This window comes from Globicephala melas, chromosome 8, assembly GCF_963455315.2.
Source record: "Globicephala melas chromosome 8, mGloMel1.2, whole genome shotgun sequence".
Lineage (NCBI taxonomy): Eukaryota > Metazoa > Chordata > Mammalia > Artiodactyla > Delphinidae > Globicephala > Globicephala melas.
In genome coordinates, this window is record NC_083321.1 from 62,221,611 (window position 1) to 62,239,995 (window position 18,385).

The 18,385-nt window shown below is 39.9% G+C and overlaps 1 protein-coding gene across 1 annotated transcript in view; it reads left to right on the plus strand.

The window, feature by feature from the left end:
* Positions 1-632: 632 nt before the first annotated feature.
* CCDC83 (coiled-coil domain containing 83) overlaps positions 633-18,385 on the plus strand; it is a 46,519-nt gene continuing 28,766 nt past the window's right edge. The window contains exons 1-5 of the mRNA XM_030835901.2: positions 633-755; positions 2,128-2,221; positions 7,047-7,169; positions 9,631-9,715; positions 16,000-16,162. Of these exons, the coding sequence (XP_030691761.1) occupies positions 7,075-7,169; positions 9,631-9,715; positions 16,000-16,162 (343 nt within the window). The 5' untranslated portion in view covers positions 633-755; positions 2,128-2,221; positions 7,047-7,074. The remainder of the gene's footprint in view (positions 756-2,127; positions 2,222-7,046; positions 7,170-9,630; positions 9,716-15,999; positions 16,163-18,385) is intronic.

Here is an 18,385-nt window from a genome sequence, read left to right on the forward strand (position 1 = left end):
CTGCTTCAGTTCCCTTCCTTAAGTTCTTAATATGTATTAATGTAACAGCATTAATCATAAAACATGAAAATGTATTTTTTAAATCAAATTCAAGAATGCCAAACAGGAGACTTCTGCAGAGAGTGGAGGCCCAAGAGAGCGCCTCATTTTTGTCTTCTGGGGACAAAAGGATGAATAATTGACTCTAACTAAGTGCTCTCAGGATGTAAGAAATTGTCTTGAGGCAGAGAATGAGAACGAACGCAGATGAGGAAAAGAGGAACGTTAGCGGTTGTAGGTGTGTGATATTTTTTCCCCCTGAATTAGGAGAGAGCTGCCAAAAGTGGAAAGAGAGGGAAAGACAAAATCTATACTGGTTTTCTTAAGGTTTAGAAGCAAAAAAGTAAAACGAGAAAGAAAACAAGCCGGATCAAGGACTTTTAAAGCTGTAAGTTACCTTATAAGCATTTAGTCCAGGGGTTTGCACTTCTGTTTGGAGTTAAAAGAACTCTTACACAAAACAAAAGTAGACAGGAGAAAAGCTGCCCAGGTGGAAGGGGCTGGTAGGGGTGGCGGGGGCGCGCTGAATCCCCGTCACGCGCACACATCCCAACATCGTAGGATGCTACGCGCTGCTTGAAAACCACAGACCAGTCCGGACGTCTCATTTTACAGGGGAAGAAACAAGTGAGCGGCTTACGGTCACAACACAGAGCCCGGACGTCAAGTCTCTACACTTCTCACCACTTCCCGGTTTGCCACTAGAGGGAGGCAAGGTGGGCGAGCGCGTCTTATGGAGTAAGCTGGGTGGCTTGCGGCGGTGACAATCCCGCGGGAAGAAGGTGGGAGGGCGCGGTACCCTCAGGGAGGCAGCGCGAGACCTCGGCCTGATTGTTCCCCTTGCTGCCACCAGGTGGCGCGCCTGGCCCGCAGCTCGCGGCTGTTTAGTGGTGGGCGGGGGAGGCCCTAGCTCGCCGGTCGCCTTGGAAACGGAGGGCGCCGCGGCGACGGCTGTGGAGTGAGTGGGCCTGGTCCGCCGGCCTGACGCGAGTACTACTTCCGGACCCGTTACTGTATCCGCACCTGGAAGCCGTCGAGGGGAGGAGGTCAGAAGGCTGCCTAGCCTCCTCGCTCGGCCCCGAGTCCTTCCAGTCTGACACTTAAGACTTTATGAGCATCTCCGCCCCACCCCAACGGCCCTGCTGCTTACTCTGCCGCAAAATGGTCCTGGGGTCCCAACCTTCTGGGGTCCAGCGCCGGGCGAAATTCTGGGCGGTTAGGAGCCGCTGAGAAGGATTCTCATAGGCCGACCCCTCCTTTTCACCCAGGAGACACAGAGGGAGGAAGAACTTTTGATCTGATCGGAATATTAACCCATCTCTTTTTCCGCCTTGCAATAGAACCCCTGGATACATTGCTTATTTGCCTTTCTGGATTTTCAGATCTGAATTTGATTCAGGTTTGCCCTCACAGTCTCTAGCACACAGTAGGTGCTCAGTAAACTAATGCCTTCCATTTGTATGGGGCTTTATCACTTGACAATTTTCCAAAGCATTAGAGCCTCATTAATAACTCCGACAGGAAGTAGGAAAGATGGAAGAGAAACTGAGGGTCAGAGCGGGTTAGAGACCTGTCCGAGGTTATAAAACTCCCTGGTGGAGAAGCTAGGTCTAGACTCATCTTCTTAGTCTCTTCTCACTGAATTCCCAGTCTGGTGAATGCCTTTAGAATGAGTACCCCGCAAACCCTGGAACCCTTCTCCGTACCAGCACAGAACCCCTCCCACTGCAGGTACCTTATAAGTGCTCCGTGTGGGCTTGATGGCGTTTCACCCTCACCCACCCAATCCATAGGCTGGTTTCGGCTTTTTGCCCTGGCTGCTGGCAGCATCCTTCTAAACAGAACACTTGGTTTCTTTCTTTTATTAACTTGTTAGATTTGTATAGCGGCCTATTTGTTTCCTCATTCCCCTTCTTACCCCATAATGCTCTGCTGGGCGGAGAGACTTGAGGAAACCGTTGGGAGGTGGGAGGAGATGTCCCATCTGAGAGGGAAGAAAAGGTTTCTGTGAAGGCAGAGAAGGAAAATAATAAGACTGGGTGTTTATCAGTGTGTGTAATAATTGCTCATGGATTTCCTTTCCACCAGCCCCAAGACCCAGCCCCAGTTGTTCGTCTTTATTCACCGCTGCTCTTTGAAGGAGAGAAGGCTTTTTGTTCTCCTCCACCATCAGAGTGTAAAGGTACTGCATGTATTTCCATTATCCTTACAATATTCTCTTCAGAGTTATGTTTCTTTTGTTTTTTGACACTTCTAAAATTGAAGGACAGTAGGAGTTGAAAAAAATGTAGTTCCGGTTGCTAGAAAAGTTAGTATAATATACAGCGTTTCCAACTATTTGTTATTAGCAATTCCGGATCAAAAGACACCAATTTTTAAGCTAAGAATCCAATATAATTTGAGATCTGTAGTTCAAAAATGTGCCACTAACCAAAGGATTTGTATTGGTAAAGAAAATACATGCTAACGTAATGCACATTGTCAGTCGTGCAAGTGAAAGTTGAAAATGTCATCCATCTAGATATTTTTAAATACCTTGATTTGAATGTATAGTTATTTATCATATCTCAAAACTGGCTCTATCTTACATTTTAAAGCTGTTTGGGGCTATATATACATAATCTATACAAAAAGAGATGGGTCTGAAATTTTGTAAAACTAACTGTTAGGTGATATCACTACTAAGAGGCTTTAAATGCATTCAGGTTTTTTGTTTTTTGTTTTTGTTTTTTTTTTAACACGTGCTGGAGAGCATTTCTAAAATGTTTTCAATTGTATTGAAAATGTGTTCTAGCCAAATTGAGAATTTGAGTTTAAAAGTTATTTTACTTTCCAAATTCAGGGTATATACAACGTTATGAGCAAATAAATAGGGCCACTAGGAAAGAAAGTGAGCATGCATTATTTATTTGCCAGTCAGTCATTTACATCAGACATTTATTGAACATCTAGTTTGTGCCCATGGGAGATGCTGACCTATGTGCCAACATCTGTGTTTGAATTCCCAAAGATATGAGTTGCTGAAGTAGTTACTATTCAGTATTTAAGGAGTTATGTTTTGCTGAAGATGAGTGCCTTGATAGTTAGACGTGTGCCTTTTAAGTTTGCTCTTTAACAAAGGCTCTTGGAAGTACTTCATTATTATTGTTGTTGTTGTTAGATTTACATAATGTTATAGCTTGTTAATGGTAAAGCCATGAATGAACTTTAAGACTTCCGGCACCCATATAGAGACCTTTTAACTAAATTGTGCTGTCAACCCCTGATGGAATCTTTTTCAGAACTTTTGTCATTACTAATGCTATTAAGTAAACATCTTCCATTTTAATCTACATTTATATAAAACATTAGCTAAAAAACAGGATCCATTTCAAACGTCTGGGAAGGTATTAAGGCAGAATTGCCACCCCTCCCAGCCTCCACAAGATTTGAAAGGAGTCGTTAGGAGGCTTCTGGATATTCATGGCTCCACAAAGTCATGAGAAAAGTCATTAGGAGCTTTCTAGGTATTGAGCCAGGATCCTGAGACTGTGCAGGAAGGGACGCACTCCTTGTTTTTTGGGTACTTTTGCAGTTAAGTAAAGCATTATGGGATAACAGCTCATTTGAAGAAGTTGGCTACTATATGTCCCTTTTTACTAAATAGACTTCTTACTTTTCACTGAGAAGCATTTGGGGAATATTTTTTGAAACATTTCCTGACAGAAAATGATTATGAAATAGTCTCTGAAAAGGCTGGATACCTGAGTCCTTCAAACCCACCCTCCTCACCTGCCCTCACTATATATAGTGTGTGTTATTGATGCCCAAACAGAGTTGGGAGAGGAAAAACAGACACGCACAAGAGGTCATGCCCTGGGTGAAGATCTCTCTAGCATTCATTACTTGTATGGTTTTCTCAAGCCTTTTAAAGTTGCTCTTTTTTTTTTTTTTAGGTTCTGCTGGAGTATGCTACTTTCTTCCTATCAGTCTGAGTAGAGTTCTCACCTCTTCTACATTTTATAACCAAGGGCCAGGAAAATTGCCACACAGAGAACAGGCACTAAATAGATGTTTGAAATTACTGACAAAGCCGATTAGGTGTCTGTCAGGAATTATTTTAAGTGAAATCTTCCTGGAAGATAATTACGTTACTTTGTGACAATTTTTCTAGAATTCTCACCTGTTACTGAGATAGAAGTCTGGGACTTCCCTGGAAATCCAGTGGTTAAGACTTCACCTTCCAGTGCAGAGGGTGAGGATTCAATCCCTGGTTGGGGAGCTAAGATCCCACATGCCTCAGGGCCAGAAAACCAAAACATAAAACAGAAGCAATATTGTAACAAATTCAATAAAGACTTTAAAAAAATGGTCCACATCAAAAAAAAAAAAAAAGATATGCTGAGATAGAAATCCTCTAGGTGGTCAGGAACTGTAAATCCTTGTAAATGTTTATTAAAATCCCCGTTGTTTGTAGTACATTAATGCAAAAGTACATTTTGAGGCAATGTCGTTAGCTCATTGCAAAAAGGCAGCTATTAAGCAGGCAATCCAATTGGCTCACTAATTTTCTGTAAAGTGTGTGAAACAATGAATCTTAATATAGTTTATGCACAAATCATTTGTGCTTAATGGATCTACATTTTCACTCATATTTTATTAAAATCCTTTGCCGTGAGCTGCAGTTAGTTAGGTAACTAATTGTACATTGGTCAGAGAGTTGAAAACATTAGAGCCAGGTAACTGAAGTAATTTGGCAAGATGAGGTCATTTTTCCTCCAGCACCAGATGGGTACCATAGGTGGGAACCATAACTCTTGATCTCTTCTATATGACTCAGAAAAGAAATTAGAAATTAATGTTGTTTTACCTTTTAAATAAAATATTTTATAGTAAAAGTTTTTGTTAAATACTGTTATTATAAAATGAAATATTTGACAACATGCTATGTTTTTGTGCAACAGTCAATTTAAACATTCAAATTCTAAAATAGAAAATAATATAAAAATTCAATTCTACATCTGAAACAAAAGAAAGCAAATTTTTTTCCTAGCTGATAAGTTTCTGTGACCTGTGATGGTATAATGAAACATTTTGGTGTGTAGCTTATAGAATTATTCTCAATACTTTCATATCTGAGAAGATATCCCTTAATATATTACCGTGTCTTAATATATTAAATCTTTTTGATGTGTCACCTTTGTGATTTTCAGTTAAAAAGTATTGTAGTATATTTGCATGCATGAATACTAGAATCTATTAGGATGCAGAGATGAACATGCTTGGCTAGAAAAGAAAAGTCTCAGCCACAAAGACTGAGCCTTGCTGGAGGTCTGGTTATGTAAGCAGCATGTCTGCGGGGGAAAAGTATGTTTTCATTTCAGAGTTTCTCCACTTTGGATCTGAATGACCTGTGTAGATTGCCTATTCAGTGATCCAAATGAGCGATGAAGGCTGACAGCAGCAAACCACTTGGATTAGTCTTTACACCTCTCATCATACTTGGCAGCAGGCAGACATCCTCTGCTTTAGTTACCCGAAATTTAAAGAAGCATAATCTGGAGCCATAACTAAAGGGGCAGAATGCTTATTAAGCTCTTTCTATATGTCAGACACTATGCTAGGTGCTTTAAATATTAACTTATTTAATCCTTACTACAGCGTTTAGAATAAGATTTTTTGTTTTTGGTTTTTTGTGGTACGCGGGCCTCTCACTGTTGTGGCCTCTCCCGTTGCAGAGCACAGGCTCTGGACGCGCAGGCTCAGCGGCCATGGCTCACAGGCCCAGCCGCTCCGCGGCATGTGGGATCTTCCCGGACCGGGGCATGAACCCGTGTCCTCTGCATTGGCAGGCGGACTCTCAACCACTGCGCCACCAGGGAAGCCCTAGAATAAGATTTTTGTTCTCACTTTAGGAAATGATGGAACTGAAGCTCAAAAAGATTCAGTAACCTACTCAAGGTCACACAGGTAAAAGATGGTGGATCTAGGATTGAAATATGTCTGCCTGATTCATCCACCTGTCCATTCATTCATTTGACAAGGACTGCATCTACTGTGCTAGGTGGGGAAATACAGTAATGCACAAGAATTACATCATCCCCACTCTCATGGAGTTTCCAGCCATTTTAACAAATAATTACAAAGGTTATGTTCTTTCTACCACACCCAACTACTAACACACTGACTGAAGGTTAGGCACTTATTTTCTTGAGATTAATAAAAATCAAAAGATAAAAATCTGTCAAGGAAGACTATGATCTTAAAAGATGTGCATTAGTATCCATACCAAATCCACAAGGTATTTCTGCTTCCCATAAAAATCTAAGAAACTTGGGCCTGATTTTCTCATTTAAAAAATATTAGTTTTGATAGTTTTTATTATTAGTTACAAAAGCAATTAATAGCTGATGAACAGTTACTGTTAATGATAACACATTATTATTATCATTCTTCTTATTATTTTGCATTTGTAAACCTCTTAACCATTTAAAAAACACTTTAATGTGTCCTTTTATTTGTTCTTTATAACAATCCTGGCCAAACCTAATTCTTTTGGATCCCAGTTCTAATTCTTTTGGAGCCTAGTCTCTTGGTGCTCATAGAAAGTTGTGCTTTTGTTTTGTCTTACTTTTTAAAAACTAAAAGACATATATCGAGCTGCTGTTACATGTGGTGCACTCTACCAAACACTGTGGAGACATTAAATGATTGAAAAAGTTTAGCCCTTGCTCTTAAAGAAGCTTGACAGGGGCAACAGTTGTTGATGGATAATGTAAGAGAGTGAGTCTCAGACAGTTTTGGGTGGGGGAATGCTGCACCTGGGCTAAGCATGGAACTCACCAGACTCAAGAATCCAGTTGATTCATGAGGTCCCAGCATTGTGGTGGATGTTAGCTCTCGGGACGTGGAAGCAATCTGGATGGAAGAGCCAGTTTTAAATTAAGTCCCAGCAGTGCTTTATCTCGTAAGTACAAGTAGAGGGACAGAGAATTTATTTATTCTTCCTATGTCTCTTTTTAAAACAGGTATTCTTCTTTCTAGCTAAGCAACACAATGGAAAACACATCAAAAACAAATAAAAAGGATATTCAAGATGGACCGCCAAAAGAGGTCAAATTGCCTATCAGTGAAGCACTTCTCGACTATCAGTAAGCTGTTTATGAAATCCCAAAGTTCCCATACATAAGTGGCAATCATTGCTGCTAAGACTCATATGACTCCAATGGAAAATGAAGTGCTCAAAAGCACTTCAGTAGTTGTGGCTCGCGGGCTCAGTAGTTGTGGCTCACGGGCTTAGTTGTAACTGAAGCACTTGAAATAGATCAGGAAAAGCTTGTTTGAGGAAGCGATGCTGAGCTAACCTCTGAAAGAGGAACAGGTGTTAAGGAGACAGAGAGTGATGGACAGAAGGCTTATGGAAAAAAGGCTGGGGTGAGGAAGAGCTTATCACAGTCTAGGAAGTGAGAAATGGCAGATTGAGGGAGAGAGGGCAGAGCAGACTCTAGGGGTTTAGGCAAGGGTCAGATAAGCAGACCCCTGTGGAACACTTGGGCTTTGGAAATGGGAAGCCATTTATTGGAGGGCAACAAGGTTGAAAGTCAGGAGTCCACACTGCTGGTGACTAGGCCTTTGTTTAAGAGAATTGTTTTTAACAACATTCAGGGAAAATCCATCTCCCTGCAAGACTCCAAATCTATTCATATATTCTTTTTAGAAGATAGTGAGTAAAAGGGTCAGAACACTGAGAGAGAAACATCCATGGGAAGGGACTTTTAACGAAGTTCCCTTTATTTTCTAGATAACAATTAAGTGATGACCAGATTGTACCTGCACTCATTTCTCAGCATAACTGAAAACTTCGCTCATCTTGTCTTAGCAGAGGTGGACAAAAAGTCCAGCTCTGTGATTACACTCTGGTCTCTAATCTGCTTCCACGGCTCACAGTGATGACATCCACTTACAGCTCCTTCTCTCTCTTCTGGGTCAACCAGAGGGCAGTCTTTCTCCTCTTTAACAGAGGTTTACAAAGAGGCACACGTTTAAAAGTTCTCATGATCTAGTGAGAGACGCAAGTTGAACATTCCCATGCTTTTGTTCTCTTTCCTTTGTTAAAACTAAATAAATAATCTCATGGACTGAACAGCCTAGGCCTCACTGTGCTCTTCCGGTGACGCTTTACTCATTCCATGTGTTCCGAGGTAACAGGACTTTTGTCACATGACAAATAGCCAGGACACCTCCCTCCACCATCTGAGGAAGGATTATCCAAGGGTCCCCTGGCAGCATCTTATATTTCTCTTATACAATCTCAGCTCCTGACAAAGAGCCGAGGGCACACAGTAGGTAGTCAATTCCAAACAGTTAACTTAAAACAAAATCTATCTCAAGAAAATAAAGTCATGAACCTATATGGTTGTTTGTGAAAAGCTGAGACTGCCAGTGTTGAACCTATAAAGTGATCATCTCTTAGTCTCTCCCCCACCCTGTATCCTCAGGGATTACGCTCCTAGACTCCCAGTGGATGCCTGAAATCACAGATAGTACCGAACCCTTTATATACTATGTTTTTTCCTATACATGTATACCTATGATAAAGTTTAATTTATTAATTAGGCACAGTAAGAGATTAACAATAATAAGTAATAATACAATAGAACAATTATAACAATATACTGTATTAAAAGTTATGTGAATGTGGTCTTTCTCTCCTTCTCTCAAAATATCTTATTACATAATGCTAAATCTATAAAGTGATCATCTCTAGGTAATGGTGGTTTTTATTTTTTCCTTTATACTTATTCCCCCAAACCCACTTTTCTATAATGAGTATGTATATAGAGATAGAAATAGGTATGGATATAGTTGTGGGTTTAAAAAGATAAAATTGTAGATTCTTTTTTGGAATCCAACTTTGTTTTCTTTCTCAGAATTTTCAATGAAATTGCATGGAAGAAGGAAGTTGACACATTACTATGTTGAGGCAAATACTCAACAAACAACCTGTAATAAAAATAGAAAAGAGTTTTATACAAGCCAAACTGAGGACTATAGCCCAGGAGACACAGATTCAAGAAGCACTTGAATTGTGTTCCACTGACTATGAAATGGGGGGGCTTATATAGGCAAAAAACCACAGTTACACGTTGTTTGTCAAGAATTAGGATTGGAGCTGGCAAGAAGTAAGGGTGCTTGTTAAGCAAGGATTGGTTGGGGTCCAAAATCATCACACAGTTATAAGGGGAGACCTTGAGACCATAAGGTTGCGGCTGGCAGCTGCTGGCAGATATTATTTTGAAAACGTCTGGTGGTGTCTTTGAGTTTGATACAGTTCAGAAAATTCAGGTTGTCAGTGATGCAGGAATGTATATGAAACCACATCCACAACGACAAGTTTTAAAAACTTGAAGTTATCTCTCTAATACATATTTTAGTGAGTAAAATATACTCAGAAACACAAAATCACTTAAGATTCTTATCCCTAAATGGGTCTTTATAATAGGTTTAATACTTTATTTCAATTCAAATTAATTTAGATTAATTTTTAAATTTTATCTCATTAGTTTTTCCTAAGGCAAACAATTGTAAAATACATCTTGTCTTTGTTATCAGCTGTCAAATAAAGGAAAATGCAGTAGAACGATACATGGCTCAAATAAAGAAAATGAGAGAAAAGAACCAAAAGTATCAAGAAAGAGTAAGTATAAAATTTAAAGCCAATATCTAGTCATTAAACATTTACACAAATGCTTTAAAAAATTGTGAGTTATGATGAAATGAACTCTAGGAAATTATCTTCTTTAGCTCTTCGAGTTGATAAATTTACACTATATTTAAATACATTTTTGTACATGGGAGACAAGAGGATACTGCTGTTCTTATTATATTAATTATAATGTCAAAGGAAGTCAGCTTGAATTGTGTTATTTAGATCATGCGGACACTGAATCTTATGTTGAAAATTTTAAAGCTCTGCAACCACATTTATCTTATAAATTCTTATTTAACCACACTATAAAACATTGGTTCTCTATTTTAAATTTCTGTATCTGTTTTCCTTTAGATTTTCAGAGTGTGTGCATATGTAAATATTATCTGAAAAGTACAATCTCAGTTGTTAAAATGACTAATTTATTGTTTAAGTGATTTATTTTTATGAAATTAGAATAAAATGACTATCAAAGGGGTGCTGTATATGACTCTCAGGACCAACAGAAATAAAGTTAGGAAGCAGTAAATGATGGCGCATACAACTTAGCCCTTAAGGGGTCTCATGAGTGAGGAAATACTGAGGGTGTCCGCTATTAAAACATTTATTTTATATGTACCCTGAAATTTCCACACCTGTTTTATTTGGCTTTTGTCTAAAAAGACTACAAATTTTAACAGAATTTGGGTCAGAGACATCCTGACTGTACAACTTCCTGCTGATGTCATTTTGGCCAAACTGGTGTAAGCCTCAATTTCCCCCTTGTAAAATGAGGATTCCTGTCTTCCTTATAGGGTGAATTTGTTCATTTGTTCAGCAAGTATGTATTGGGCAAGACAAGCCCTGGTGGTGATATAACTGTGACCCTGACATTGTCATGATTCTGAAGAATCAAATACTTGCAATAGGATCTAAGAAACTGAAGTCTGTAGATGAGAGTGGAAAGGGGAAGTCTGGCTTAGGCACTTGGAGGCAGGTTCCGCATGATGTGATTCCAGAGCACATGAGTGTGAGCTGCCATCAAGGGGCCAATGCACATCCCCTAGTGGTCAGCATGGGAACTCCCAGGCCAGCTTTGGGATTTCCATTTGGTTGTGGAAAGGACAACAGATCAGGACTGAGGAATCACTTTCCCATAACCCATCAATTGGAGCCAGAAACAAAGTTCTTGTTTCCATGAGGATTAGCTCAAAATGCGATAGGTCTTGGAGTCATTAGTGGACCCAGCAGTGAGGAGCATGGTAATGCAGACTCTAGCTCAACCGTATGTATCTATTTCTTTCCATTTATGCTGCTATTGCCACAGTTTAAGCCACCATCTTCTCTTACCCATCCTTCCTCTAACCAGTACATTTTCCACAGTGCAACCAGAATTATCCTTGGAATACGGTAAACTTTTCAGTGCTTAAAACCCTGCAGTGGCTTCCTACTGCACAGAAAGTAAAATCCATAGTCCTTCCTAAAGTCTTCAAGGCCCTGCAAAAGCTGACCTCTGCTCACCTCTCCAATCTTGTCTCCAGCCACCCCACCCTTTGCTTACCCCTGCTTCTTTTAAATATTAGAAAACCCAATCTTTTTCTTACTATGGTACCTTTACAACAAAAAGGCTGTTTCCTCTTCCTGAAATGCTCTTCTCTTGGCTAGCCCCTGTTCATTCCCCCCATCTGAGCTAGGATGTCATGTAAAAATATTTCTCCATTATTCACTTGAAAGCCCTTTAGGCAGCAGCAATCAAATCTTACCTTTGTTTCTCCAGAAAGGCCCAGCATGAGTAGATGTTCAATAAATACATGTTGAGTTGATTCACACAAACACCAGTGGGAGGAAAAAAATTTGAGGTCACAGATATTTAAATTGCTAAGTTAAACATGACTCATTAGCAAGATATATTTTTCTCTTCAGTTATGTGGAAATCGGAAATGCCTCTCTCCCTTCCTACCCATCATCTCTTCCTATGTGTTTAGTTCTGTTTAGATGTTTATTATCTTTCTTTCTCTGTTTGCATTCATTGCTCCACTACATCATTAGATATTTCATAGTTCAGTGTGTCCACATCCTTACTTCCCGACACATACTTTCACTCCTGCTATTCCCCTACAGCCGCTCTAGCAAAAGTTGTTAATGACCAGTTAGCCAGGTTCAATGGACTCTTTGTAGTCCTTTCTTTACTCCTTACTCCTTCAGCAGTCACTCCTGTCATCTTGAAACTCTTTTTCCTTTGGGTTCCAGGATATCACTCTTAAATTTCCTTCTACTTCTCTGATCATTTCTTCTTGGTTTTCATTGTTTTTTTCCTAGAACCACCCTTTAATTAGGGTATTTATCAAGGTTCTCATCTCCATCCTTCTCTTTCACTCTAAACTCTCTCTGGATCATCTTATTTAACATCATGGCTTCAAATGCCATCTTCATGGTGATACTTCTCATATGTATATGTGACAGAATTCATAATCCTATTGAAAGGGTTCCCGACCCAGTTTCAACTTGTATGTGTGGAGGCTTCCTCTCACCAGCAAGAGAATCTCAGACACAAACGGGGTGTCTGAGAGTTCAGCTCAACTCTGACACTACCTACCAGGAGACAGAATCAGATTCCACAGGTAAAGGGCTCAGTCCCACAAGACCACCCTCCACTTCAGACGCCAGCTGCAAGCCCAGGTTGTTATTTGTGCTTCTGACCGACTGGCTATAAATCAGAGGCTCGCACAACCCCTTCCTCAGGTTCAATTAATTTGCTAGAATGGCTCCCAGAACTCAGGAAAACCCATTTACTCACTAGATTACTGATTTATCATAAAAAGGATATTAAAGGATATGAATCAAAATCAACAGCCAGATGAAGAGATACATAGAGCAAAGTCCTGAACAAAGGAGCTTCTGTCCTTATGAAGCTTGGGGCCTAACACAGTGTCACATGGAAGCTCTCTCAAAAAGGACCAAAAGACGCTCCTTGTTCCGGTTTTAATGGAGGCTTCATTACATAATCATGATTGACTAAATCATTGGCCAATAGCGGCTGATTCAACCTCAAGTCCCTCTCCCTTCCCCGGAAATCAGGGGGAGGGAATGAAAGTTCCAACCCTCTAATAATTTGGTTGGTTCTCCTGGCAACCAGGCCCCTTCCCTCTCTCCCCACCTGTGGGATTCAAAAGTCACTTTCATTATCATAAACCCAATTGTGATGGCAGAAATTCCAAGGGTTTTGGGCACTGTGGACCAGGAACTATGGGTGAAAACCAAATATAGCTAAGAAATATGTTTTAGTCATCTGAATGACCAAATAAATATATTTTTATAGATTACAATATCACAACTATACACTAAAAAAAATGTAAAAACTGGTGAAATCCAAATAAAGTCTCTAGTTCAGTTAATAACATTGTACCAATGTCAATTTCCTGGTTTTGATACTGTACTATCATTAGATAAGATGTTATCATTGGGGAAAGCTGGGTGAATAGTAGATGGGAACTGTGTGTCCTATTTTGGCAACTTCTATTCTTGTTCTTGTGAGTCTTAAAAAGTTAAAAAAAAAAGACCATGAGATGGCCTTATAACAAAACAAAATTAATCCTTTCTTTGTAGCTTAATTACTAAATTTCCTTTCTTCTATTTTATAATGTGATAATTATTCTTACCTCAAATAATAAATGTACTTCACTTCGTAAGATAAATGTTTTTTAGCATATTGGTGGATATATTTAAATAAATTTTATTTTGGTATGTAGCTCAAAATAATTTTTCAGACATAGCGAATTTTATAACATTGTCAGACACATTTCCTTTCTATTTGAAATTCATACAGGATTTGGGAAGTTTAATATAGATGTTATTAAATTTATATATATGCCCTATACATGCATGTGGCCTTTTAGATTCCCAGGAATATGTCAGAGCTTTCAAAGCTCTCTATGGACATCTCATCTGCAGCTTTCTTTTAAAGTTTTTTGGTCAGCTTGTTGTTTACCTCAACTTTTATTACCGCCTCAGGGAGCTGTAATGTTCAACAATTGTTGATTGTTTTTGACAAACATCTGCCTCTGATTGTTTTTGACCAACATCAATCTGGGAAAAGGCTGGTCACACATTGGGTAAGCTCTGACTCAGGTCAAATAAAGACAAGGTTTCCCAGTGGGATTTTTCCAGGGAATTACCAGGTAGGTCAAATAATGACTGTTATTTGGGAATTGAGCTTTGGAAGAGTTCTGTTCCCCTCACTTCTCTCCATGACCCTCAACCCCAGGCTGCTAAGTTGCTGGTTTTTACCGTAACCTTGGGCTTTTGGTTTTTAGAGCACGTTAAAATGCCACAAAGCTCACTTGTCCTTACCAAGATTCAACCATTTTTCTTGAATAAACACTCCCTGGAAGTTACTGCAAAGCCTTTAATTTCAAGAGTTCTGAAAAGTTGATTTTGACAATTTTTGCCAACTTTTTCTCATTGCTTTTATGAAGGAGAGGATTTTCAGAAGTCTTATTCCACCATTCCTGCTTACATCATGCCCAATAAGATTTTACACAGAAGGAAAGAGATTCAGTTTTCAGATATATTATGAACGCTTCGGTATTAAAAATTCTTCAGAGACAGAATTATGATACTTTAGAATATTACAAACAAAAGATCAGAGAAGTTAAACGACCAAATTTTGAATATCATATTTTTTAACCTTTTTTTTTTTTTTTTTTTTTTTTTTTTGCGGTACGCGGGCCTCGCCCCGCGGCACGTGGGATCCTCCCGGACCGGGGCACAAGCCCATGTCCCCTGCATCGGCAGGCGGACTCTCAACCACCACGCCACCTGGGAAGCCCATATCTTTTTAATCTTTATTTCCATTTTTTTTAAATCACTCAAAGCCTGTCCAGTCCCAGTCTTTTTTTTTTTTTTTTTGGCCTGTATTTCTCAATACTGAGCATCATCATAAAGTTAATTGTCTGTTGCTTTCTTTCAGGTTATCAAAGTTTTAAATTAAAATTCTAATGCACTGAAATGGCAATAATGTCACGCAGCCTGTGGAATAACTTAAAGAGCACTAAGGTTACATAATCCTGTCCAGGGAGTTTATTAAACTAGAAATCAAATTTTTCAGCCCTCAACTTTAAAGTTTGTTGGATTAAGTGTTAAAGAATTGAGTTTTAGTAGGCCGTAGCACTATCAATAAATCACAGATATTTGGATTACCTGAAAGAAGTTTGCTACCCAAACTGTGGGTTGCGGGCCAGCAGGCTTGGCATCACCTGGAGCTTATCAGAAGTGCAGAATTGCAGGCTTCATACCAAACTTACTGAACCAGAATCTGCATTTTAAAAAGGTCCCCAAGTGTTGGGTATACACATTGAAGTCTGCAAAGCACTGGCCCAGAGAATAAATTTTGGGAAAGAAAATACTCTTACAGTAGAGTATCCATGTAGGTTAAGAGGATAAAAGATGTGAATATCAGAAATAAAATATAATGTTGAAAAAGCTATAGTAAAGAGAATGTTAAATTATAGGAAAAATAATTTTTAAAAGAAGTATTAGAATATTTTAAGTTTGTGCATTTTATTAGGTTTAAGAAATTGAAGGAGAGGCACCAGGAAAGTGAGAATTAAAACTTAAAGGGAGGCTAAGAAAATTACAAGGAATCACACACAGTAAAATATCTCTACATATACATAATAAGCTAGGAAGGGCAAGAATAAACTCTAAGTTGATTAAGTAAGAAACTTGGAAACATAGGTGGGATATTCACAAAAGGAACACAGTCCATACTTCAGGTGTGGAGTATTGAAATAGTAACCATCACCCCAGAACAAGAGAATTAGGGTCATTTGTGAGAAAAACAAAGAATAATGTAAATTCCACAAGAGCAGTACTTTTGTCTGTTTTGTTCACTGATATATTCCTAGTGTCTAGAAGACTACCTGGCATATGGTAGATGCCCCATAAATATTGACTAAATGAACGATGTTTCCTAGAAAAGCAAGGTGTTTGTGCGAGTTGAAGAAACTGACCTCTGAAATCTAATTTTAATGTTCACCAATCCTATGATAGGGTGATAGACTGGCAGATTAATAACGCAGGTTTTAATATGTAACTTTCTCTTCAGTGATTACTGTATTGATGGGTTTAATTTTGAGTCTTCCATATTCCATATGTTCTTTAGACATGTTATTGAATAACTTATTTCATTAAATATCTGTCATTTTGCAAACCTCAATGTGTAACTCTATTTGAGGGAAATCAATGGAAGTACTTCAGCAGATGTAATTAACAACTGTTGATATTCATGACAGAATAAACGCTTAAAGGATGAACAGATTTGGCACATAAGGAACCTACTAAAGGAACTGAGTGAGGAGAAGTCAAAGGGATTAGCAGTTGTAACAAGAGAGGAAGTTGAAGAAGCAATGAAGGAAAAATGGAAGTTTGAAAGAGACCAGGAACAAAACTTGAAAGGTGATTTAGAAACTTAGAAAATTATCATAAAGCTGTATCGAGTTATTTCTTGAATGTATTAATGCTTTTGTCTCCTAATATGTTCAAAAGGCTGTGAACACATTTCAAATGACATCATCACCACAACCACAAACACATATAAGTAAGTGGACGAGACAGGGAAATAAAGTGGGCGGAGATACTGAAGCCAAGCGAGGAGGAGGAGTAAGGGCAGTGATTAAAAACAAAGACAGGGCTTCCCTGGTGGCGCAGTGGTTGAGAGTCCACCTACCAATTCAGGGGACACGGGTTCGTGCCCCAGTCCGGGAAGATCCCACATGCCACGGCTGGGCCTGTGAGCCATGGCCACTGAGCCTGCGTGTCCGGAGCCTGTGCACCACAATGGGAGAGGCCACGGCAGTGAGAGGCCCGCGTACCGCAAAAAAAAAAAAAAATCCTATCCCTTCATCATAAACTTGCTGTTCAGATTTCTAAAACTTTTGCCAGAACCTCTATAAATACCATCTCAGCTAGGAAGCTGGAAAACAAAGGAGAGACTTGAGTGCTCTCAGGAAGCAGTATTAGAATCTGAGAGGTGAAAAAATGGACTAGATTTTCTTGAGTTTCCCCAAGCATTTTAGAGAGCCTCCTTACCCAAGCGCTTGGCGCAGAGCAGGCATTCCCTTTGTAGATATTTGTTATTTTGAAAGAAATAGTTACCAACGCCAAAGGTCAATCAGCAAATTTCATTTTTGGGGGGGGGGGTCTCTAAAACTTTCCCATAAGCCTCCTCCTGCCAAGTCCCTGTGTGAACAACAGTGATGTCATGAGGTGGTAGACGTATTTCCTGGTCGGGCTCCTGTCTAGGAGAGTTCTGCTTATGTTCGGAAGGAATGCTTTAAGAAGTCACACCCTTGAGATGGGTGTGAGACCAAAGCAGATACTTAGATGTGCTCCCTAAACTGCCTTCAAAGGGAATGGGCCCGGTTAGTTAAGGTGTGCCTGTCTGTGGTTTGGGCTGAGTGCTGGGGTATGTGTGTCATACAAGACTGGGGACATGCTGGGTGACTAAGAACAGGAGGGCTGGGCATGTGCAGCGGTCCAAGGAAGAAAGAAGCCCACAGATGCTGAGGAAGAGAAGGAAAGAGAGAACAGATGTGTCTACAAAGGATCCCTGAGGCAGTGACATGTTGTACCAGGTAGTCAGTCACTTTCAACTCAGTTTGGTCCGTGGAGCAGCAGCTGGAGCTTCACCTGGCAGCTTGTGATAGTACAGAACCTCAGACCCCCATCCGGACCTGCTGAATCAGAATCTGCATTTGGACGGGATCCTAGGGGAGTCCTGCGCACAGTAAAGTTTGAGAAGTGCTGACAAAACTCCCTTCTTCCAATGTTTAGTTAGGACTTTTTCAGTTGCAAGGATAAAAATCCAATCCAAACTAGTCCAAGCATAAAGAAGATGTTAATTTTTTCTTGTAACCAGACAGAAAAGGCAGGGTGCTACTGACCTGGACCCAGAGCCTCACATGCTGTCAGATCTCAGCGTCTTTTTGTTAATTTCCGTGTCTTGCCCCCCTCTCTCCCCCTGCATCACCCTCCCTCTTTTTCCCACCTCCTCTCCCTCCACCCGCTGCTCCTCTTACACGTCTTCTCTCTCTGCCTTCCCCCTGAAAGTTGGCTCCTTTTTCTGAGAATGTTCTCCCCGTGAGGCTGGAATTCTGACCAGAGACACCTCTGAACTTACATCCTTATAACCTCAGAGTGGAGACAAAAGAGACATGTTTTCCACCAGTGAAAATATTTCTAGGGGAGGACTCTGAGCATTTGCCCAGCTTGGGGCACCTGCTCAGCCCTGGACCAATCCCTAAAGCCAGGAGAAGGGGCGACTGTAATCGGTCTACTTATATGACAAGGGGCAGGAGACATGTGTTACTAGAAGGGAAGAGAGAGAGGGGTTCTGAGAAAGTAGAGCAACAGTCATTACACCCCCCTCTCTTTCAAAAGCTTCAGTGACATCAATCAACCCTCCCCACAAAGACTGAACATGGTGCAGGGCTGAGATAGCAACAGTCTGCCCACATCGGAGGACAGCTGATCACTGGGGTGCAGTGTTCTTAATTGTTTAATGATAATAACAAGTACCATTTGTTAAGGGAGTTTAAAATATATTATATTCTTAATATATTAAGTATATATTAAAATATATATATTAAAAATATATTATCATGTCTTGGAAAAAGATGT